General features: G+C 39.9%; 1 protein-coding gene across 1 annotated transcript in view; it reads right to left on the reverse strand.

Moving 5' to 3' along the window:
* Window positions 1-26,177, reverse strand: part of LOC122461348 — a 236,386-nt gene that overhangs the window by 115,766 nt on the left and 94,443 nt on the right. Inside the window, exons 3-5 of the mRNA XM_043545689.1 lie at window positions 14,050-14,263; window positions 10,212-10,296; window positions 9,923-10,024 (exon numbers count right to left, since the gene is read on the reverse strand). Coding sequence (XP_043401624.1) covers window positions 9,923-10,024; window positions 10,212-10,296; window positions 14,050-14,263 — 401 coding nt within the window. The remainder of the gene's footprint in view (window positions 1-9,922; window positions 10,025-10,211; window positions 10,297-14,049; window positions 14,264-26,177) is intronic.

The raw sequence follows: 26,177 nt of genomic DNA on the forward strand, positions 1-26,177 counted from the left end.
AACAAGGCGCCTCCCATGCCTCCTACACTATGACAAGCTGGCTTATTTCTATAGTATATTTAGTAGAAGTAGTCCTGCATTCCTTTAAATTTTGATAATTCACTGTGTAGTTTGTTTGCAGCTACTTCTGATGTAGGTTGACAAGACAGTCAACCTGTTTGCCCTCTCTATTTTCTCAGCAATAAACAATTCTGGCTAGCCATACTGATAACCATTTAATATAGTATTTCATTTTTCCTGCTACAAGGAATTCATTATGTGAAAGTAAATGAGGCCAATGGGACAACCTATACTCACTCCCATATCATAGAAATAATCTTTATTCTGTCCTAGTACTGCCAAATTTGAGGGAGTGTTCAAAAAGAGTTTCTAATTTTGTCCTCTCACTTGTCCCTATTTCAAACAAGTATAATCATCATGCAGTACACATCTTTTAAGACTTGCCAGTGTCCATTCTTAAATTCTTCTTCATGAACTTTTCCAGAATAAGTTTGAACCATGGTTTATCTATACATGTAATCTTACCATAAAGGTTTTATACATTTTGTTTAATTAGCTTTGAACCATCAAAGTTCCTAAGTAAAGAACAGTAATAAGGAACATAATGAAAACAGAAAAGCCTGACACACAAAGGCAAAAGCTGAGGATTTAAAAGGCCTTTAGGTTGGAGCCAGGTATAGCAAATGCTAGTCAACACCAGACATGCGAAACCCACAAAAAAAAACCATAGAAATTGGGCTTGTTTTTGGCTTAATTGGCTTGTGAGTTGCTTGTTGGCTAGTTTGTAGCTTGTTGCTTCTTTTTTTTTTTTTTTATTGGCTCCTGGCAAGCAGGGGCAAGCAGGAGTGGGAGGGGGAGAGAGTCATGGGTACACAGCAGGCCAACCACAGTCCCAGACTGCATGTTGGGGGGGATCTAGTCACAGAGTGTTGGGGTTCTTAGGGATTGGCTTGTTTTGGCCTTGTTTTGAAATGGCATTAGCTTGATTTTTGGTTTATTCTGAAAGTTGGGGTGCTTATTTACCACGTGAAAGCTGGCAACTGTGGTCAACACTTGGATGTCTACAGATTAGTGGGGAGGGGAAGGGAGAGGGGCACCTACAAAACTATTTTCATAAGTTCTCTTTATTCTCAGAAAGAGAAATTTAGAATTGTTTTTCCTGCATTTTAAACAATAAATAGCTAGTTCAGCAAAATTACAGTTTTCTTTGCAGATAACTGTACACCAAAAATATTTTTAAAGCAACTTTTTGCTGTAATTAAGTGAAGATGAAAAAAACCTACATGCTGAAGTTGTTGAAATTCTTGTAGAATTTATTAACTTCAGTGCAACTGCTAAGACCAAATGAGCTTCTTTAATTTCCATAATGAAATTGTTTTTATAAAGTTAAAAATACTGTAATGAGGCCAAAACGGTGTGCTTTCAGAGGCTCCCATGGTGAAACAAATGAGATTTTAGCTTCTCTAATTGGGCATACTGCAAGCTGGGCTTGATGCTGTCTTCAGCACAGGATGTTTGTTATCCCTAACCAAAAAAAAAGAAAAAAAAAAAAAAAAAAAAGGTCTACAGCTGTCAGCATAATACTATATAGCTTTTCAGAAACTAAATCATCAGGAAGAAAACTGCTGCTCTCTGACTGGGACCACCCAAAGGGAGAGATCAAGTAGAGAACAGCTCTACTTTTCCTTGATTAGGAAGTTATTCGTAAGGTAATTTGTTTACCACTATCAAAGAGAAGCTTTTGAAGGAACTGTTGAGAATTCCCAGAATCCTCTAGAAGAATTTTATTTAATTAAGCAATGAATATGGATATTCTCCCCCCCACCCACCCCTGAATTAAATCTTATTACCAGTCAACACAAGCCTTTGGAGTCTTACTGGTCCTGCAGGAAAAAAAAAAGTTAGAGGCATTGTGTTTTGTCTGCATTGCCAAACTCTGCTCGTTTGCTGTCATGTACAACACCATGGTAACAGCCTGTAAATCTTTAAGAGCTTTAAAATCATTTGGATGAAATATTATTTTCATCTTCCCCCAAACATTGCTTTCACATGTAAGATATAGAAAAAGATAGGCCATTCTAAAATGATTTTCAGCATCTGAAGATTATATTTAAGTAAATGTATTCTTTTATCATTAATCATGATTTAATATCTGATGCAAGTGCAGTGCTTCCACACAACAAATAAAGTACTACTAGTACAGTATCAGAGGAATGTGACCAAACTCACTTTCTGAAGTTAACATTTACCCCATGACATTTAATTCTGATGTAAAATTAGGAACAGAAGGTATCCTATAAAAGGCAGAACAATAATAATGGTTCTTTACTCAAAGCCTAAACCACCACTAAAAGACTAACTGATTTAATGTTTCAGGAAATTTTCCTGATACTTGCAAAACACAACATAAGCCACTGATATACTTACCTAACCATTAGCAGACAAATTTTACTATTCAAAACTGTTTTCAAGTAATGATTTCTTTGTTAATCGCTGAAGGAATTTATTTGTAAGCTTGCTAGCCACACTCTATTCATTGTTTTAGTCTCACATACAGAATGTTCATGGTTGATACTTTCCTCTGTAGGTTATTATCCCTTCCCCGCTCTTCTGCTTTGTTTTTACTCCCCCAACCATTCAGTTGTCAATGTGCTGTACAGGTGAAGTAATATTGCTCTTGGGAAGATAAAAATCAATGATTTTAAACAAATAAATGAAGACTGGATTTTTATTTAAACTGAACTTTTCAAATTTAAATTAAATACAAATTATTTTTTTAAATAAACATTTAAAGTCAATTTATAATTGACAACCTATGTTAAGGGCTAAGCTTATTATAATCTAGTAAAATCATTTAAATTATATATAAAAAACATTAAAACTTGACAGCAAACATGTACTGCTTAAAGAAAATCACACCACTGAACTGGTGGACGTCACTGGCTAAGCAAATGGAACCTGAGGTTACTGATGTGCTAAACCGGTTTGTGATAGCAGTAGCCTCTTTTGCAGGTGCAGGAAGAATATTTTCCTCATTTGAGTTTATTCATCTAGTTCAGTTCAATGACTAATTCTTTCAAAGTTCAGAAATCAATTGGGAGTTGAAAAAGTAGTTGTGTTCCTCGTCCAATCTATGTATTAAAACTAGGTGTGAGAGGATAGGCTCTACTAGTTCTAAAATCTTCAAGGATATCGTGAACAGAAACAATCAGATCAATATACTGATTTCAGCTAATATTTCTTGTTTAAAAAATGAGTTAGTTTTAAATGCAAAAACTTGTTTTTCTATTGTGTCCAGCACATTTAAGATAGTTTTATTTAATAAAAAAATTAAAATGCTGATTTTGTGCATTTTAATTGAATTTGAATTATGATCCAAATATAGTTTGGCACAAATCACAAGTAAAAAATTAATCTTCATCTAGAAAATTTGTAATGCATCATTCACTAGTTTCCACCATAAACAAAATGTGAAAATTAAAAATCTGAATAAATGTAAATTAAGTTAAGATATATAATTGCTTAAATGTTCATAGATATAGTATATCTTCCTGGTCAGCAAAAAGAAGCACCACATTTAGTGTAAAAGCTCTATTTAGTTGCAAAGCAACAAGTTTTAATGGTTACCAACTGATGAAATTCAACCTTTCTTTAAGAAAATAAATAAAGACAACAGATGCAAAACACAATTAGAATCAATTATTTAAATCAAGGTTTCTTGCTTGCTAATTTAAATCACAATTAAAATCAGTGATTTAAATCACATTGATTTAAAATCAACCAACCCTGGTTACCACATGTTCTATAACTTCCTCTTCTTTACTGATTTAGAAAGCATAAGAATCAAGAAATACAGTACTACCCTCATGGAGGACACAGGAAAGAATTACGATGAATGGTATTAAAAAGAAAATTGGAAGAGAAATAGTAATACAAGAATTAAGGGGTGGAAGAAAAATTGAGGGTATAGGTGAAATCCTAGGCTATTGAAGTCAATGAGCATTTTGCCACTGACTACAATGGAAGCAGGATTTCACCCTTTGTTTAGAGATATATAAAGCAAACACAAAGAATGAATGAAGAATATATGGGATGGGACTGAATATCTCTAAATATCAATATGCAGAATTTTATGGGGTTGGTTTAGAAGGATCATGTTTGATAAGCATCTGAAGATATTTAAGCAAACAAAATTTTTGGAAACTCTTCAGTTAAGTTTCTCTTCAGCAGGTTTCCAATACCATTATGTGCTGAATTTATATTTTTAAAAGGGGAGGGGAATCAAAGGGGTAGAACAGAATAATTAAATATTTCTATAAGATTCCAGCTCTTACTGATTATAGTCTCACAAGCAACATTTATAGGTCAGGGATCAGCTTTAGGCAATTAGATATTTTAATTAACCAAAGTCAAACTTAGCTTCGGACTATAGAGAGTTTCTTAAAGTCTAGCAAGTTAATCTGAAAATTTTCAGCAGTAGATACAAGCAAAACAGCCTCACACAACTAGAAAGTTCAAAGGAAGCAGAGATTGAGAGTCTCCTCTGAACACTGGGATCATTACAAGGGAAAATAGAACAGGGTACCTATGCTATAGTTTTGACTTGCTGATGAAAGAATATCAAAGAAATTATAAGCCTTGTCACAATGTCTGTCAATAGCAATTAAATAATAGGCTCCTTTGTGCTACTAGACACTAAACAATGATTCATAGCACTAATTACATAATTTATATTTTGTATTAAGAATTATTCATAATATATCCCATGAATGTTTCTAGGTTATGAAATAGCTTCTGCATTAGAAATTGACTATGTGTGTACCTATCTAACACTATAGGAGATGCTATTAAGCTCTACATCCACATTACAGCTCTATATAACCTGTCAAAATACTGACAGAATTTTGATCTTCAAACTAGAAGACAAATGTAAACACTCATATTTAAGTTGTTGCCAAAGCTAGTCACAGAATAGATTATAATTGGCGCCCCATTACCAATTTTCAGAAATAATTATACTGTAAATACTGATGGTTCAGTTATAAAAACCAGATTTACAACAATATTTTAAGAGTGTAAGATCCGAATAGACCGGCTGAAATCTTTACATCAAGCATCATCACTTAAAATAATTTAACAGTTTTACTTTTATTAATTCATTTATCATATTATTTTTCTACAATCTAAAAATTATTGAAACAGTTAATTAACTAATCAACAATTAATTTGTTCTTTAAAATACAATTTTCACTATCTTTGTATTAAAAAATAAAAAATATTTTAATAGTAAGATGTCTTTTGTAACACCATTCTCCTCTACAGATTATCACAGTGACGGCCACATATATTGTTGCACTGATGGCATATTGAGCAACATTTATCATGACAAGAAGCAAACAATGGATCTGTGTCTCTGTTACCAGTTCCATTTCCTAACAATTTCATTCTCGTTATTTTAGTCCGGTAGATTGTTCCACACACACACACACACACACACACACCCCTACCTCACACTCTACTTTGGGGTTAAATTGCACTTCGGAATTCACATTATTTTGTAGATGTGTCACCATTCATTTAAGTTGCTAGGGTTAGCACTTCTTTTCTATTAGCTGAAGCAGTTAATTTACTTTCATTGACCATCCAGGAGTGTAATCTAACACCTGTTTATTTTCTTTCTCTCAGGCTACACACAAGTCTAAAAAAAAGTATCCTTTCTTTTTATATTCTGTAGTTTAAATTCATATGAATGTAATCTTGAATTCTTAAATTCTCTGAGGCAATTTGTGCATGGAAATGTTGGGATTTTTACAGCATCACATCTGTGCATGCATGTTGTGTTTAATAGAAGACAAATCCTTCAGGCCATATTGCAATTGATGCATCAATGCTGAACTTATTTGAAACACAGTGAAATATAAGTGTATTACATATTTTTCAACTGATGGCTAAATTATTTTTTCCACAGTCAGGGTAGGTTATAGAAGATTAAACACTTTTTTCATTACTATATAAAAGCATCCTTTGTGTGTGAGAGAGAGAGAGAGATTAAGAATGGGGGACCTACATTATGTAAATGTGGAAACAAATGTTTTCTAAAACACTAACATTCCAACAGTTAAATATTTAAATCAGACTTACTAAATCATACCAAAAGGTAAATTAAATATGAGGGGGAAACTTATCTAGTCTCATTCTCTGCTATTTTTGTCCCATTGTAAATAATAAGACTATTTTTACTTCTCTCTAGACATTTATAACCCCACCAAATGCTAATTCACACTTATCGTTGAGAGTTAGAACTAGGAGCCAGAAACATGTTCTGTTCAGTCTGCTGCTTCATTTTGGGTTAAGAGACTGCGGTTTTGACAGTAGGGCCATCTGCTGTTAACTTTCCTTCTCATCATCCTTCTTATTTTGCTAGTCCAGTCAAAAGCAATTAAAAATGTGTTGCCATTAAATATGTAGATAATTATGATAAATTACAATTTTAAAATGAGTCTAAAATTATGCATATGCTAGGTATTTGCCTCACAGTTATGAATATAAAAATATTCCTGCACTTGTGAAATATTACTATTTTATTAGTGATGTTAGCTCTGTAATGATATACCTACAAGGAAATTTCCTAGGCACAGAGTCTGACAGTCATTAGAAATCTATTTATATCTCAGCGAGATAGTTCACCAAGTGGATAGCAGAGCTCAAACATTCTGTGTTGCTGTTGTACAAAATACACAGCACATAAGGCTCTATGTTGTTATATTTTATGTCACAAAATCAACAACATACTTTTTATTTGTGGTTTTTGTGTAACAGGAAGAAAATTCAATTTTTGGACACAGCATGGTGTTATATAAAAGAGTTAAGACTAAGCTTAATGGTTTTGAGAAAACTGACAATTTCTAAAGCAAGTTATACATTATACCCAATTTCAAACTACTGTACCTTGGACTTTATTAAAATACTCCTTAAAATGAGGCAGATGTAAATAATCAACATTCAGAACTGCTAAATAAAAATATCAGATCTTTTCAAAGAAAAGTCCCCCCATAGTGGTACACTGGAAAATTTCAACATTAATTTATGCTGTATTTTATTTGTGGCTTCTGTGTAATATTTTTGTCTGAAGATTTGCTTTAAAAAATCAATACCCCTTAAATTTTATTGTAAAACTAAAAGAAATACAGTTTATTATTTAAAATTTCCTCTATCTTCCTTTTCTTATTAGTGGACCAGGTTCTTTAGAAACAACAACAAGTCCCTATAATGCAAGCACCGTCCTGCTTGCAGTGACTTTGGCTGGACTGATTGATAGTCCAGGGTCTGACACTAAACATATATAATTCTTGCAAGAAGTGTTCTGTCCACTAAGAAAACCTGTTTACTTATTGCAAGTATAGCAATGACTGACAATGCTTGAATCATGGCAGACTATAAAGAGGAACAGCTAGAGGGATAGGGAGAAAATGTCAAACAACAATTTTGGCAGCGCTAGGACCAAATCTTAGCACTGTTAAGTCAGTGGGGATGGTTTCTGCCTGGTGATGGCCTTATTACTCTCACCTCATTATGACCACACAGAATTCACAAGTCAAAAAGATAAAAGCTGCTTAGAAGAAAAAGTTATCAAGCCTATTGGCTTAATTCCTTAGAGCTCAAGACACAGGCATTTTGTATTGACATTTAAATCGTTCACTGCAGATAGGACAATGGTATGGTATTTCAGCAGAGTGGTGATATGTAGAGAAAACTAGTAGGCAATGTATGCGCCATTTAAATACCAGTGACAGATCTTCAGTTGTGCTTGAAATTACCACTTTCTGATCCAGAACCAGATAATACCAACTAAGCAAGAAATGCCCTATACACAGAGATACACAAAATTCTTACAATTTGAAGTACTTTAACATTTAAAAATATCTAAAATTAAGTTCATAATGTTCTCTATCCAAAAGGGTTTTTATAGATCATTTAGTACATGTAATCTATTCATTATCTCCCCCCATCTCTTTATTGGCTTCATCATTCTAGTTAGCACTGCCAGTATGTTACCATACTTTTTTCCCCCTTGGCTGGTAGGATTGCCAACCTTCAAGCGTTGTCCTGGAGTCTCCAGTAAATACAAATTTGTCTTTGGTTAAAGATTATGTCATGTGATGAAACCTCCAGGAATACATGCAACCAAAACTGGCAACGCTATTGGCAGGACAGGAAAATTGCTTCCCATAGACCAGATGCCAATCAACAGAATAGTAAAAGGTATTCTTTGGGCAAGGAGCATCAATTGTCTTCCCATAAGACTGAATAAATTATTTCCAAAATACTAATTTTCCAATAGACTAGGCCCTGGGGTTACTTGTGAAATCCCCCATTTGGTTTTTTTTAAAATGTGACATCAGGTTGTCCTAAACTTCCATAATTAATTTTAAAAAATACAATGAATATTTTAATTTTGAGAATAGTGCTACATAATTATTTGATTAGGCATTCATCTGAAAAGGCCCTTAATCAAATACTATTGAAGCAAATCAGTGTTCAGCTAATGTATTCATTTGCAAGGTTAATTTTTCAAACTAGTCTGAAAATTATAGTTTGCTGTTTGGTATAGTACCTGCTGTCTATACTTGTTCTATATATTTCATCAAGAATTTTCAAGGGGACACTCATGATTTCGGGATTCAAATATGACATACCATAAATTTATAACTTGACAAGAATAGTTTTTGAGGCTATAAATTTTTTTTAAATATTGTTTTATTGCTAACTGCTTCATCTTTAAAAATTGCAACCAACTACTGTTTTGTGAGTCACATGAAAATAATGGTTTGCACTCTTTTCCCAGTTAATTAACCTATACTAATCAATTAGCTAGTCTAACAGTCAGTCAGTCATGTGGGTGCCTAATAAAAGTGCTCAGAATGACAAAATGCTACTTAAAATTGAAACTGCTTTAGAAATAACCTTGCTAATTTCTACTCCTTCCAAAGCACATGCATATTTGCCAAGTAGAATAGAAAATAAGATTCATTGAGAAAATTCTTACCTATAAAGTGGGCTTTTGCATCTCATTACTGTACACCTTCTTCACTAAGTAAAAGGCAGCAAGTAGCATTTTTCTAGACACAAGCTTTTGGGACTGCCACAGCAGTGCATGGTTAAGTCCATTTCCAGGAGATACTTCCACCGTAGTTAAACTACAAAATGTGCTAACACCATAACTAGAATTAATAACTACTTAGAGCCAACTAGAGGTAACCAATCCCATTAAATGTCAAACACAACCACTGAAGCTACCCTAATGTGGGTGAGATGTTCCAAACTGGTACTGGGATGCCAATTATTGTTATTTATGCAGCGTCAAACATGCAAAGCACTTTACAGACGAAAGAAAGTCCTTGAACCAGAGCTTACAACCTGTGTTACAATCCAGTTTACAGGTATACACACAGCCTTCTAACTCAGAGCCAAAACACTCTCAGTAGTAGGAAACTAATATACAATGTACAGGCACATAAAAAATATTAGAGGGAATGAATTCTAAAGAGCCAGGGAGGCTTGCAAAAAACTGTATCTAAAATCTTGGACAACATAAGTACAAGTATCCAACATGTAAAAACTTATGGAAAAAACAAAACACCAAGAGATGACTAAGAGGCACACTTCTATATCATGTGCCCTAAAACAAGGACGAAACAGGAGAATCTCTGCAGTATGTTACCTGCTTCTTCAATGCCTAGATGTCTATCTCAGAATGAAGATGTGCTCTATGGGATGGACTACGTTGGTACTATTCAGACAAAAACCGGAGGTGTCAACTAACACCTAGAGAATGTCACTTGCTCATCCTCAGCCTGGATCTGCACACTGGGAGTAGAGAAGCAAAATTGTTGGTAATGTGTGTAAGCCTCCTGGAGTTTACCTTGGTTCCTGGTTCTCTCCCTGCTGGTAATTCAGGGGGAGGTACACCGTCCCTGGGAGAAGAAGGCCAAAGGGCAGACTCAGAATCCCAGTTGCTATGCACCTGAGAGGGAGAGAAGAGAAACACTATTTCCAGTGATAGGGACCTCTATCAGCTCGGCGGAGGATAGTAGGAGCACCTGGATGGCCACCAGATGCCTGCTCCCAGGGACAGCATGGCCCAAGAGAAAGGGTGGGTTAGAGTCAAATGACTGACAGGAAAAAGACCAGGAAAGTAGAGCTAGACTGACCAATAAGAAAAGTCCTCGGTGAGATGCCTGCCCCTCGGACCACTGGGATGGGGAGAAGCCATTTTTAGGAGTTTGGAGCAAGCCACTGAAAAAGAAGGACTTACTGTGAGTGAGCTCGTGAGTCCCAGGCCTGAATGCAGGGTTCCTACTGAGACCAGGCCTCTGGGTGCCTGGACGCAAAATCTTCAAGCTTGTTCCTTTCCGTGTTCAAGGTAACTCCCAGTTTATTACGCCTGGGGGGATTCTGTGGGACTGCGTGCCTGCAGAAAATTCCCTTCCCCGCCCCCAGCAGAATTCCTGTGCTTCCCTGCAGAAAGGCACATTCCCATGGCAGAGTCTTTAGGGGGGATTACCCCCTCAAACAGAGGGGAGGCGTGGGGGGCACATAGGGTTATGTGCCACTGCCACCCTCATTTCTGCAAGCGCAGAGCTGCCCAGCTGAAGAACGCTGCATCTGGACTCCGCTGACTCTCCAACTGAATGTCACCTCCTGAGTTCTAGCGTCAGTCGTGCTCCCCTTCTATGTGCTGGGAGCCTTCTTGTTTTCTGTGCAACAGTGAGCGCCCCTGGTGGGGCTGTGTAAGGGGTGGGAAGAGGAATGTGGAAGTGAGGGGAAGGGGTTGGAGAAGAAAAGGGGATAGGGGAATTGTGGGGAAGCGGGAGCCCGGCATGCAGCGTCCCCTCAGCAACAGCTGGGGCTCCCCCATTAAGCAGGCCCAGCGAACGTCCACCCAGACAAGCCCTACCCCGCTACATCTGGACCCCTCTGACGAGCCCCACATACCCATCCCCCCATCCCACTGATCCCCAACCAGCTGCACCTGGACCCCCATCCCACCAAGCCCCACTCCCATGGTACCCAGACCCCCCCTGCCAAGCCCCATCTCCCTACACCCATATTTCCCCTGCTGAGCCCCAACCACCTTCACCTGGATCCCCTGCAGAGTCCCATTGCCCCTGCACCCAGAACCCCCCAATGAGCCTCTGTGCATCCAGATCCCCCACTGAGCCACCCGCACCCAGATTTCCCCACACAGAAATCTCTCGCCCCACACCTGGATACCCCACACACTAAGCTCCTTCACACTTGGATCCAGCTGGGCTGAGCCTGCCCACCCACACCTGGTGCACCAGGCCCAGATAGGCAGGGCCCCGGGGTGTTTCTGGGGCAGGCCCGGCCCTTGCACTGTGTCAGGGTCAGATGCAGCCTCACTGCCGAGTCCCTGTACCGGGGGAGGTGGGGACTTCAGGGTGATCTCCCACCTCAATGCAGCCAGTGGTCTGTGCTCCCCACTGCCATGCTGAAGCCACATTTATTTATTGACAAATAAAATTTGCAGAACTTTGTAGAACTTTAAAATATTGTGTACATAATTTTTAATTTTTTGGTGCAGAATTCCCTCAGGAGTAGTTTATAGAGTTTTACTAGGAAAACTCCCCCTACCATCTCAGTCAGGCTGAGTTAGCCCCTCAGCTCCCTAAGGGTATGTCTACACTATGAAATTAGGTCGAATTTATAGAAGTCGTTTTTTTAGAAATCGGTTTTATATATTCGAGTGTGTGTGTCCCCACAGAAAATGCTCTAAGTGCATGAAGTGCATTAACTCGGCGGAGTGCTTCCACAGTACCGAGGCTAGAGTCGACTTCCGGAGCGTTGCACTGTGGGTACCTATCCCACAGTTCCCGCAGTCTCCGCTGCCCATTGGAATTCTGGGTTGAGATCCCAATGCCTGATGGGACTAAAACATTGTCGTGGGTGGTTCTGGGTACATATCGTCAGGCCCCCGTTCCCTTCCTCCCTCCGTGAAAGCAAGGGCAGACAATCGTTTCGCGCCTTTTTTCCTGAGTTACCTCTGCAGACGCCATACCACGGCAAGCATGGAGCCTGCTCAGCTCACTGTCACCGTATGTCTCCTGGGTGCTGGCAGACGCGGTACTGCATTGCTACACAGCAGCCTTGTGGCAGCAGACGGTGCAACAGGACTGGTAGCCGTCATCGTCATGTCCGAGGTGCTCCTGGTCGCCTGTGTGAGGTCGATCAGGAGCGCCTGGGCAGACATGGGCACAGGGACTAAATTTGGAGTGACTTGATCAAGTCATTCTCTTTAGTCCTGCAGTCAGTCCTATTGAACCATCTTATGGTGAGCAGGCAGGTGATACGGATTGCTAGCAGTCCTATTGCATCATCTTCTGCCGGGCAGGCAAGAGATGAGGATGGCTAGCAGTCCTATTGTACCATCTTCTGCCAAGCAGCCATGAGATGTGGATGGCATGCAGTCCTTCTGCATCGTCTGCTGCCAGCCAAAGATGTAAAAGATAGATGGAGGGGATCAAAACAAGAAATAGACCAGATTTGTTTTGTACTCATTTGCAAATCCCCCCCCCACCCCCCGTCTAGGGGACTCATTCCTCTAGGTCACACTGCAGTCACTCACAGAGAAGGTGCAGCGAGGTAAATCTAGCCATGTACCAATCAGAGGCCAGACTAACCTCCTTGTTCCAATAAGAACAATAACTTAGGTGCACCATTTCTTATTGGAACCCTCCGTGAAGTCCTGCCTGAAATACTCCTTGATGTAAAGCCACCCCCTTTGTTGATTTTAGCACCCTGTAAGCCGTGTCGTCAGTCGCCCCTCCCTGCATCAGAGCACCGGCAAACAATTGTGCATCTGAGTTGAGAGTGCTGTCCAGAGCAGTCACAATGGAGCACTCTGGGATAGCTCCCGGAGGCCAATACTGTCGAATTGTGTCCACAGTACCCCAAATTCGACCCGACAAGGCCGATTTAAGCGCTAATCCACTTGTCAGGGGTGGAGTAAGGAAATCGATTTTAAGAGCCCTTTAAATAGAAATAAAGGGCTTCATCGTGTGGACAGGTGCAGGTTTACATCGATTTAACGCTGCTAAATTCAACCTAAAGTCCTAGTGTAGACCAGGGCTTAGTAAATCACTTACCACATGGCAAGTACTGCTCCTACTGCTACTTCAGGGTTGCCCTTCTGCTGTGATCGTATCTAAACTCTAGCATAGGAGATTAAGAGAGTAAGAGTTACACTTTTTAGGATAGCTGTTGTAATCTGCACTTGATTACTACGTCCCTTTATGGGGAGAAGAAATCTCAGAAACAGAAGCAGCCTAATTCCTGCATGAAGAGGATGCCTGTAACTGAGATGGTCAGTCCCTCTGGTGCTGAGGAGTCTGGATTCAGCTCTGAACCTGAGACCATTTGTGGAATTGCGAGAGCACCATCTTTTAGTTAGATAGGGAAACGGTCTGGGTGACTCCTATTCTCTGCACTGAGTCCTCAAGCCATGGGGTAAGGAATTGAGGATTTTATTTCCTGTGGTCTGTTAAACCTGTAGGAGGGATTTACCATCTTATCCCATGTGTGAGTTTTTGGGGCGCTGTACTGGTCCAAGTCAGCCAAATTACTTATTACTGCTACAGAAGATATTGTTTTCACAGGTCATCAAGGACCCCTGCAGAGTATGCCTATGGACAGGATATTAAATTTTATTTGTGCTATACCAGGTCACATGACCACAGGGGCAGATTAAGCTTTTGTGGGGCCATGGGCCAGAGCAAGTCGGGGTCCTCCCCACCCCTTCCACCTACAGTGCCCCTCTGCCTCCCCCTCACACTCCTGCCAGGGCTTGCCTGGCCCCCCGCCCGGCACTTCTGCCGGGAAGCAGGGTCAGGGCACAGGGGCTTCAACATCCTCAGAGAAGAATTATGGCTTTTGCTAACACTTGCATAAAATGTTTTATAAAAATCAGTGCAAAATTACAAGGATGGTATAATGAGATACTGGCCCCTTAAAGCCAGAGAAGATAGTTACCCCATTCCATGTGCCCACGGAAGTAACTGAAGCAGTCTCTAGAAGAGGCATTTGGTTCCAGGGAGCAGCTAAGTCTGGGAAAGTGAAGGTATAGGGCCATCCCAGACCATTGTTCCTGTAAAGGTCCTGGGACCAGGAACCGTGGACAGTAGGTGAGCAAGACTCCCTTCTCTTCCAGCCAGGACAGACAGGTGTTTGGGGTTATTAGTCCCATCTAGGAAAGATCAAGAGTCTGATTAGTAACTGAGTGGGTGACTCAAAAAATGGCTTCAAGTCCAGTAAAGGTGTGGGGAGATGGCAGCATACTGAGACAGCTGCTGGGAGAAAGAAAGCAAAGCGCACTTCCCCAGAAAGGAAAGCTGTGCAACCCTTGAACCTGAGAGGGAGACTCTACAGGCCAGGATAAAGAAACACAGACCCCAGGTAGTAAGGGTGTGAAAACACCTGTATTTAAGGGAAGAAGCGTTTATAGAACAGGGAGGCAGGACTTAAAAGGGCTATGAAACCATGAACTAAGGGGGGCTCTTTTGGAAGCTGGGCAGTGCTTAATAAGTTAGACTCTATGAGAGGGGGGAAGGTTATTTTAAAGGCTCTGGGTGTAAGAATTATTTTTGGGATGCCAAGGGAAACTGAGGCCTGCAAGACCATCTCAGGCCACAAAGGGGTGTCCTGGGAATGGCACCTGTCTACAGATGGTAATAACAATATTTAGCCAGTTCTCAAATGATAGAAAAATTACAATAAACACAGAAGTGATAGTATACCCCTCCCCAATTCTTTTTAGACTGGCAGTGGTGAAAGAGACTTGCATAACCACTAACATGCATCCCAATTTTGAGCACTATATACTTTGTTTTTTCATAAATCAAACATTACTTAGGATGAAGAGGAATTGAAAAAGAAGCATAATATAAAACATGGTCTAATAGGATGTTGAACAGATCCATGAATATGGCTTTTGGATCCAGATACCTAATGCTGTACCGCTCTTTCACAGAGGTCACTGGATACCCAGAAGTGTGGCATCTAGCTATCCTTACCAAACCACCAGCCTCTCAGATACCTTCAAATGAAGAAATACCTCATTAGGAACTTTCCTTCAGCTTGATGTACTGGACTGAGCAGTTTGCAGTCCTGAGAGACAATATATTTTTACTACTCTTAAATGCTTTTCATTCCAGGCCAGAAAAAGAAGACATCTTCGTCTACAAAGATCAGGTTTAAGTTCTCCTAGCTTGGTCATTTCTGAGATAAACAAAGAACTGGTTGATGTTAGTATGTCAGTTCCGTGATAGTGCAGGTGCTGAATTTATCTTAGCTCTCACTTGACTGTGCTCATTTTCAACATACTAACACAGCATAGCATGCAGCGAGAGAAATGTAATCCTCAAATAGTCCCGAGTAAAGATCTAATAGCACGAACTTTAGATTTGGAGCATAAGAGGCAGGTGCTGTGGAAGACAGACGAATTCACACAGATTATTTGAAAAATGAAGACAATGTTAAATGCCTCACTCATAATTTACAACAAAAATCCACAGACATCTGGTGCAGATCTGTTGGCAGAATTTGTCCTGACTACTTGTCCACAGCCAATTTCTATTTTGTTTATTCATAGCTAAAAAATTGTTTCACAATAAATATGGAGAGTGACAAAACAGCGCTAATTAAATTAATATGACGTTCTCAATTTAACAGTTTTTAGTTTATAAGGTAATAATATGGTTCTCCAAAATGTCAATATGGCTCTCCAAAATGTCAGCACTGCAGATTACCCATACCTTCTTGTAATGATTGTCGATTGCTTTTCTGCTGACGTGCTAAGTATACATATGTTGACAAAGTATTAAAGGGCCAATGAAAAACGAGACTTTGAAAATGTATTTTTAACAATATTACATTATAAAATGTAACAATATGAAATGTATTAATGTATAAAGAGGAATTTAATAAATGTACTGTTCTGTCAAATAAATTTAGTTCTATCAAACGAACTCCTTTATCAAAGACACACAGACAGAGAATAGCTGAAGATCAACGGCAATACTCAGATACTGGGATTAGTCATTAGATTTCTGAACAGGGCCCTAAAGTCTGTAAACTACGTCCCTTCACTTTAAACTGAAAAAGGGAACAGACAAACACAGTATAAACAGTGTGCTAAATGACTAAATTGCTTGTTTCCTGGCTCTTTAACAATCTACGTTGGGGAGACATGCAGTCCAACAACTTTAATTCCAAAGTTAAAGTTTGTTTGCATGGGATATATGTAAAGACAGAAATATACAAGTTGAGTGCCACTTTATTTTTTGTTTTTTGAGTAAATACCCAGCTGCACTATTGTACTAGATAATCACCACACACTTAGAATTGTGTTATTGTCTTATTAGCATTGAAATAATATGCAGTCAAAGCACTTATAGAATCATAGGGTTGGAAGAGATCTGAGGAGGTCATCTAGTCCAATCCCATGCTCAAAGCAGGGCCAACACCAACTAAATCATCCCAGCCAGGGCTTTGTCAAGCTGGGCCTTAAAAACCTCTAAGGATGGAGATTCCACCTCCTCCCTAGGTAACCCATTCCAGTGCTTCACCACCCTCCTCCCACTGCAACTTGAGACCATTGCTTCTTGTTCTTTACAGTTTATCAATAATTCCAACAAATATCCACAAGCATCTTTAAACTTATCTCCATTAAAGTTAGATGATATTCACTTTCAAGGTAGACATGTAACAGACATATACATCCTTGGGATTAATGTTAACAGATGGCTTTTCTAACTGGTTAAATTCCAACAATACTATTGCTAAACAAATATTCCAACATTAAACACCATTAAGACTTTTTACAGTTGATTTTTCTGAACATTAGAAATCTCTGTGGCGCAATTTTTCTATGAATTCATACTGTCATAGATATTGGGAATGTACCTATCACCAATATACCTATCTGAGAATCTCACAATTAGTGATTGCTTTATCCTGACATCACCCATGTTAAGTACGTAAGAATTATCCCCACTTTACAAACTGGGAACTAAAGCACAAACAGATTAAGACCCACATCCTCTAAGGAATTTAGACTCCTAACAGCCATAGAAATCAATAGAAATTAGGTACCAAAATACCTGTGAGGATCTGGGCCTAAGTGACTTGCCCAGCTTCACAGAATCCCTGTCTTTCCTCAATAGCAGGGGTTCCCAAAGTGGGAGTGGAACAGAGGTTGTCTTTTTTTTTTTAAATGTTTTTCTTAACACACACACACCCCTGTACCTCTTGTCCTTATGGTCATAAAGATAACCTCAAAAATGCCTGTCTGAATCTGCAGATGGTCTGAAACTGAAACAATAGCTGTAAAAGATGTAAACAGCCCCATTCGCTTTATGCAAGATCCTGCAGACACCTGTTCCAACTTAAGGTCATATTTGAAGAATTCTTCCCTGAGGATTTGAGCCCATTGTTGAGGAAGGGGAATCAATAAAGTCACATTGCTACCAGATGTGCAAGATTTATTGATTGTCTTGCGATGAATCACTGAAGTTGCAGATTGCAAGTGAAGACGGGTGTCAGTTTTGGTGCTCAGTGAAATGCAAATATCTATTACTTTTTTCCCCCCAATAGGTGCCAAGAGGGCTTCTTTCGTTTGCTTCTTCATGTCTGCATGAAGCAGGATTTTCAAGAACAGTTGCCATTAAAAATAAGTTCAGTCACCAGCTAAGTGTCAAGAATGAACTACTTTTATGCCTGATAAACTTCACGCTGCTCCTTGAACGGATTTGCAATTCCAGACAGATTCAATCTGATTAACCATTAATGTTAATAAAAGAAAGGCAAGTTATTGGATTTAGTTTAAATTGTAGTACATTTTGGGAGCAAATCTGTACAAATATACATTTTTGTGTATGCTGCTAACAAAATGAAGATTATAAATTCTACTCTAGTAATTTATTTGCAGAGTAGGGAAAGTCATTACTAAGAATTGAGGATTCTGATAAGTCATGAAAATACTGATGGCATAAAAAAGGGTCAGGGCTTTGAAGTTTAAGAACCACTGCTCTATGGCTTGGCTTAATAACTGAAGGCCAGATCAAAACCCATTGAAGTCAATGGAAAGATTCCTACTGAGACTTTAATTGGCTTTGGATCAAGCCCTGAATGAGACAGGTGTGAAATTTAAATAATAGAGGGACAGGCCAATAATTGATTTTGACACCAAACAGTTTCAATGTCATTTATGAAGAATGAATATTCTTTATTATGGTGCTGTAACCATTTGAAATGTTTTTTTTTTTGTTATAAGAATGGTTTTTATATTACATTTAACATCTTAAGAATATTCCATGGCTGCCTTGATAAAGGGAGTGTTCTAATTAACTGATGAAAGCTAGTATAATCTATGTGAACCATCCAGCCCAGCAACTGCAAGTTGTTTAATATCACAAAATTGTTTCAAAAGCAATACTAAACAATAACATTCAGCAACAGAAATCTTACATGGAGTAAAAAAAGAAGGAAGAAATGGAGAAAGACTCCTGTTTGTTACACTACATACAGTTAAGTATGTATACAAAAGTCAAGAAGCAAGTCCAAGTTAGCAAAGAGACCACTTTTGACAATACCTACAGGCCTGATTCTGCAATATTTGCACACCCAATATTTCCACTGGCATCATTAAAAGTTTTTTCAGTAGAAAAGGCAGGCAGGATCAGGATCATAAGCTGGAGCCTCATTTGGGTTAGAGACAATGGGTAAAATCCCAGCCCCCACTGAAGCCTATGGAAAAATTGCCACCTGACTTCAATGGAAGCAGGATTTCACCCACTTCCTTTCTCGGTATTCTGCTCACCACTTGCCTAGTATATAGGTAGCACTCAAGTAAGTAACCATTAGCTATAGTTTCTCTGTTGGTTGCTACTGCTTTTAAAGCTAGTAGTATCAGTCACCTTTTACAAATTCAAGACAAAGTCCTACATTTTCAGCACTTGTAGAAAGCTAGAAAAAATGTAATTTATAAGTTTTCAAGGAGTCTGCTTCCCCATTCTGGCTGCAGTGTCCCCTAATCACCTGGCTACACGTAGGAAAATTTACACACCATTACATCTTTTTAATTGTAACAATTTCTTGAATTTATGATCCCTGATCTGGGCTAATACTTATCTTATGTAAAGCTGAATCATGTTTTCAGATATTCAAAATGCTGAATGGTATGTAAGCTGAGTCTTAGGGTATGTCTACACTGCAGCTGGGAGCATGCCTCCAAGCCTGGGTAGACTGCCTCACACTAGCTCTGCTCAAGCTAGCACACTAAAAACAGCAGTGTGACATCGTGGCATAGGCAACAGAGTGGGCTACCCATCTGCTCGGACCCCGGGGTTGAGCGGGCTTAAACTCAGGAAGCTAGCCCAAGTTGCTGCCTATGCTGCAATATTACACTGCCATTTTTAGTGCCCTAGCTCGAGGAGAGCTAATATAAGTCTGTCTACCCAAACTGGGAGGCACATTCCCAGCTGCAGTGTAGACATACTCTTATGGGTCAGACAGAGAGGAAATGTGGAAGAGAGGAGGAATATGAAAGAGCACTCTTGTGACCCTAAAGCAAAACATAAAAGTTATTTATACCATGCGGAGGTATAAGACAGGCAGCATGGTTCGTTGTATAGGAGTCTCCTGGAAGACAGAAGAGCTGGATTCTAGTCATGGTTCTGGTACTGACTTGCTGTATGAACTTATGTATTATATTTGAGTCTCCTGTATTTTTCCACAGTCAAGATGGATGTCTGTTTCCAGCTATTCCACAGTTTTATTAATATCATAGGTCTAATTCCCTGAGAGACATTTGTCCTTTCACTTGGGAGGTAGTTCTGTGTGTCCAAGGTATAGTTTTTCAGATGGCTGAGAATAAAGAGAAGACATCTTGGCTTTTATGGCTCCTGAGAGAGCATATTACTTTGGAATAGTTATTGCTCAGATAATAAATTCCCTGATCACAGTTTATTTATTAAACTAGGTCTGTTCTCCTTAGTGATTTATTTAGCTGTTGACTTTGCTAAGTACCCTTCAATCCTTCAATTTATTCCTTGTCTTTAACTGACATTAGGCAGAACCCCACTTGATTAATTTGAAACAGATTAATATGAGACTTTAGGTTAGGTCATAGTTTTAAGAATGATTTGATAGGGTCACTAGTGGCTTTAACTGCAAGGTTTATGTTAGATATTTCAACAGCAATAGCATTTAGCATGAGTCCAGAGAGAGAAGCTAAAGACTAATGGTAACCTTGCTGACAGTCCTCAGGGTTTTTGTTTTCCATTGATTCTTTTGCATCATCCCTTGGCTGATGTTGGCTATGACACATCTCACTGGCCTATCTTTGGCCTCATGTAGTTCCCCTGTGTAGTTTCTTAAAAGGTAACAGTTTTGTTTCTCCCTCTTGTCTCTTTGGGTTGACACTAGGTACTTTAGAAAATCCTACTTTAGATGGCTGCCCTATTGTCAAAATCCCCCCCTCCAATTATCAGAGTTGCTCATCCAATCTCCAGACTTAGTATGTGTATCTACACCTTGCTCATAACTGAGACTCAAACGCTCAGTCAGCAGAAAAGAACCTCCCTTCTAACCAAACCAGTAGGAGCTATAATAAGGATGTCTCAGTTTCAAGTCACTGTTTTCATACTCCTATCTGATATTATAAGCATTGTCAGTGCTGATACACTGTTAGACTGAAATTCGGTCACAGATGTCCAGACAATGGCTGCAAGTTAATTCAAATAAAAACTAGGTGATGTTTATGAGATTTTGATATTTCAGTTATGCTGGAAGGACGCTTATAATACTGTCTGGAACATGTGTATGTGCCCAGAGGCCTTTTGAGAATGATGCATTTCCTCATCTGCCATTTCATTTACAAAATCATTCCATGACATGGACAGTTTTCTAGGTGGATTTATGGTTTGCTCTTCCAAGCAAACATTTAGGAAATGATGATAATCCTTTTAATGGAATGGTGATTGGAAGAACTCTAACAAATTAAAGCATACGTTTTAAACTGTATCTTTAGTACAAGTCTTAAAAGCCCACCAACTACCAACTGACAAAATTAAAATTAGAGACAAGAACAGTACATAGCATCTGATGCATATATATAGATGGCAAACTCAACGCCCAGTGTACATTCTGCCTGGTAATGACTCTTCTGTCACACCAGTATATCTTCCTGAATAATGTCTTATAATGACAAAACTTTCCTAACACATGACTCCTATTTGTTTGTGGGAGGGAGTGGGGATACTGGGAGGTGAGAAATTCATGCAGTGTTTCCCACTCTTCCACTAAATTTTAACTAAAAGTGAAGAAAAATGTATATCCTGAAGGCAGTGACTTATGATCCCCATTTGAACATACCTAATATAAGTTAATATTTTTTTTAATTCCACAGTGCCTTTCATCTGATGATTTCACAGTTCTTTACGGTAATGTCTCCCAGGTACTTCTGCAAGATCCATATGGTTCTACCAGTTTTGCAAAGGAGGAAACTGAAATACATGGAGGTTCACAAAGCATGGCAGAGTTCAGAACGAGCCATACTCCTTCCAACCCTTACAAATCTTACTCATAACTAGAGCTGTGTGGATTGCAAAAATTCCATTTTGCAAAGGGTTTTGAGATTTCAAGATTTGGCTTAGTGCCAAATCAAAACAAATCCAAACATTTCAAAATACTGTGCAAAAAAATTCAGGAAAAAATGGTTTTGGATTAATATTTAGTGTAGATTTTGAATTACTCTGAAATACATAATAATACAAAATAAAACGTCACAATAAGAAGTTTCAAAATGTAATACTGAAACATTCCATTCTAAATATATCAAAAATGGAACATTTCAACATTGTCAGAACTTTTTTCAACTTTTCTCCCCTAAACAAAATTTTAGCAAAATAGACACTATTTTGTGGAGCATTTCAAAATCAGTGGAACCACATTCTCCAACGGAAAAGGATTGTGTCAAAGTTCCCACCAGCTGTACTCCTCACCTTTCTGTCCTCCTGGTAAGCATTCTTCCCCAGTCATCCTTATATTATTGCATCAACAGGGGACTGTGGTTTCATTGTAGTATCTTTACAATCAACAGGCTTGAAAGTCAACGTGAAGCTGTAAAACTGTTCCAAACAAGCTGTGGGGGGAGGAGACTCAACAAGTGGTAAGAGCTATACTGATAAGTATCAAGACACGGTAATTCTACCCAGTTCCATGAACTGTATCCCAGTGAAAGCACAATATAGGCACCTGCCATATAGTCATACATTATGGTGAGAATTCAAAATTAAATAAAAAACTAGTTAAATCTAAATGATATTGGTGTGTGTGCGCATGCGTACAACATCAAGCTTTTCTATAGTGTGTACACACACACACACACGAAAAGCGTGATATTATTATACACAAATGCACTACCAACATAAAAGAGAAATAGTCCTGAGGAACAAGAATATTGGCACAAGATCTGTATACCATCTAATACTGAAAGGTCAAACGCTGCAACTATTCCTAGTTGGCAATGGATAACTTATCAGAGATGCCTTCTTGAGTGAACTGGGCCCATGTTTAACAAACCATTACGTTGCTTCCTTTCTCCATGACATCTTTGAAACCAAAAACTGATACATCAAGAAAGCTGAAGTGCTTAATGCCTATTTTGCTTCAATCTTCAATTAAAAGGTTGACGGAGACCAGATACTCAACTGCAATATTACCAAGGGAGAAAGAACGCAAGCCAAATTAGGGAAAGAACAGGTTAAACAATATTTAGATAAGTTAGATGTATTCAAGCTGGCTGGGCCTGCTGCAATTCATCCTAGGGTACTTAAGGAACTAGCTGAAGCAATCTTGGAACAGTTAGCAATTATCTTCAAGAACTCATGGAGGAACTCTGGGTGAGGTCCCAGAGGACTGGAGAAAGGCAAACCTAGTATCTAACTTTAAAAAAGGGAAACGAAGAGGAACTGGGGAATTATAGACCAGTGTGACAGGCGTTGGTCGGTCCTCCGAGCCCCTAGGGGCGATGGAGAGCTATGGTCTCCGTGGCCGGCCTCAGCCACACCTTCCGGGCGTTGGGGAATTAGCGGGGAAGGTGTGCCGGCCGGAGTCAGTGGTGCGCCCCTCAGGCAGGGGAGCGCCGGGGTAGGGGAACGCAGGCCCACCCAACTCCACTGCATTCCAGCCCAGGGCCCTGACAGTGGCGGGAGGCGAAAGTCCCGCTGCTGGGTCAGCGGGGCCATCCGCGCCCGCTGACCAAACACACCCACCCCATGGTGTAGTTCGGCCCCTGGGCTACTTCCTACCCCGTCTCTCAGGCGGGTCGCTCCGGTCCCTCCATCTCCTCCGGGTATTCCGCTGTGGGCAGCTCCGGTTCCTCCATCTTGTCCGAGTATTCCGCTGCGGGCCACTCCGGTCCCTCCGTCTCGTCCGGGTATTCCGCTGCAGGCCACTCCGGTCCCTCCGTCTCGTCCGGGTATTCCGCTGCAGGCCACTCCCGCTCCCCCTCGGTATCGGACTCACGCTGGCCCAGGCTGCAGTCAGGCCCCTCCAGGTCCTCTGGGTATTCAGCGGCTGGCAGCCCTGGTTGCCACAGGCCTTCCTCCCGGTCAGGCTCCTCCTTGCCCAGGGCTTTGCCTGGGTCAGCAGCAGGATCGCGAGGAAGCAGCCAGCAGCCTGTGTCTGTCTCCCTCCCTGGTGCTCTCCTCACTGGGCAGAGGGCCCCGCCCTTTGTACTTCCTGTCCCACCCTTCCCCTTCCAGGGATTGGGAGAAGCTTGGCCTGGCCCCGCCCACTCAGGCTGAAAGGGTGGCTCTTTACCCTCTGGTTCAGAGGGGAGCCACCCTGGCTCCCTACAACCAGTCAGCCTAACTTCAACACCTGGAAAGATACTGGAACAAATTAAGCAATCAGTTTGTAAGCATCTAGAGGATAATAAGGTTATAAGGAATAGCCAGGATGGATTTGGCAAGAAGAAACCACACCAACCCAACTTAATTTCCCTTCTTTGACAGGGACACTGGCCTACTGCTTGGGAGGGAGCTGCAGGCATCTTATCTTATGTTGATGTTAGTAATGCTTTTGATACAGTCCCACATGACATTCTCATAAGCAAACTAGAGAAATGTGCTCTGGATGAAACCCCTATAAGGTGAGTGCACAATCAATACTAGGTCCTCAACATTCAAACTGTGGAAGATGCCTCTCAAAATCCAGCTAGTCCAAGGGAATGGAGAGCTGTTTGGGACATGCCTGTGGATGGCAGCTTGTCCCAACCTGATTGTGATCTTTTCCAAGACTTCTCCAACTATCCAAGGAAGGCAGACGATCCCAGATGGGGATTCAATATTCAGAAGAATTGAAAGAACATTCTGCAAGGGACATTTGAAAATGACAATTGACAGAACATTCTGGCAGATTACAGGATGGTGTTCTGCTTCTTGGCGCTAAGACACAAGATATCACTTTAAGATTGAATAGGTTTTTGAAGTTGATTGGAAAGGATCCATTGGTGAAAGTTCATATTGGCACTAATGACACATGTCACAGAATACAGATGACTTCATGAAACTCATAAGTATGCTGAAGAAGAATATCCAAGACATCTTCTGAGATACTTCTTATGCTACGACCACAGGAAGACAGAAGGCAGAAGACTCTAGAAGTGAACCAAAGTGGTTAGGTAAGTGGAGGAGTGTTTGTGGAACGTTAATCCATCTTCTATGGGGAGAGGGAGCTCTATAGATTGAATAGCCTCCATCTCAGGAGAAAAGGGATTAATCTTCTTGGGGACAAGCTGGCTAGTGTAGTCAGGAGGGCGTTAAATAACAAAAGGGAAGGGTAAAAAGAGGGACAATATGAGCACTCAGCACAAAAAATCGAGATATTGTGAACAAGTTAATCAAGAAACCAACAGACATGAAGAAAATAAATTCTTTAATTGCCTATACACCAATGCTAGGAGCTTGGGTAACAAATAAGAGGAATTGGAACTGGAACTGCTCATTTATAAGGACAAATTTGATCAAGTTGGTATTACTGCTGAGATTCCCATGATTGGAAATTTAAATCAATGGTTATAACTATGGATATGATTTTGTCACATTAAAATTAGACAAAATTCACGGAGCAGTCATGGTAAAAATGTACAAAATCAGGGTATGACCATGGTGGGGCTGAAGCCCAAGCCAGAACCCCATTCCCAAGCTGAAGAAGTCACAGAGATCTGTTAAAGTCACGGAATCCATGACCTCCATGACCAAATCATATTCTTAGTTATAACCTATTTAGAAAGGATCAAGTAGACAAAAGGGGAGAGGAGGGAGTAGCACTCTATAAAAAAGGGCATTACCTGTTTCCAAAACACTGATAACTTGGAAGAAAATTATCTTGAATGCTTATGAATCTATGTCCTAACAGATAAAGCATAAGATGGGGATGTTAGCTGGTGTCTGCTACAGACCACCAAATCCCACTAGGAAATAGGTGCGTAAGGAGCCGGTCAGTCTATCTATAATGTGATCGTGGAAGACTTCAATTTGAAAAGAGTAAAAAAAAAAAAAGAGTAAAAGGGATAACCCAGATATAATTATAGGTCTTTCAGTCTCACATCAAGCCTGGGCAAGATGATAGAGTAGCTGATACAGGGGGCAGGGGGTCCAGGACTCGATTAATGATACAGGACTCGATTAATGAAGAATTAAAGGAGTGTAATATAAATAATGAAAATCAACACAGGTTTATGGAAAATAGATCCTGTCTAACTTTATATCTTCTTTTGATAAGATCACAAGTCTGGTTGATAAATTTAATAGTATTGATATAATATATTTAAATTTCTGTACGGCATTTGACTTGGTACTGCATGACATTTTGATTAAAAAACTAGAACACTATGAAATTAATATGGCACACATTAAATGGATTAACTGATAGTTATCAAAAACATAAGAACAGCCATACTGGGTCAGAACAAAGGTCCGTCTAGCCCAGTATCCTGTCTTCAAAGAGTGGCCAATACCAGGTGCCCCAGAGGGAATGAACAGAACAGGCAATCATCAAGTGATCCATCCCCTGTTGCTCATTCCCAGCTTCTG

This window comes from Chelonia mydas, chromosome 1 (assembly GCF_015237465.2).
Source record: "Chelonia mydas isolate rCheMyd1 chromosome 1, rCheMyd1.pri.v2, whole genome shotgun sequence".
Classification (NCBI taxonomy): domain Eukaryota; kingdom Metazoa; phylum Chordata; order Testudines; family Cheloniidae; genus Chelonia; species Chelonia mydas.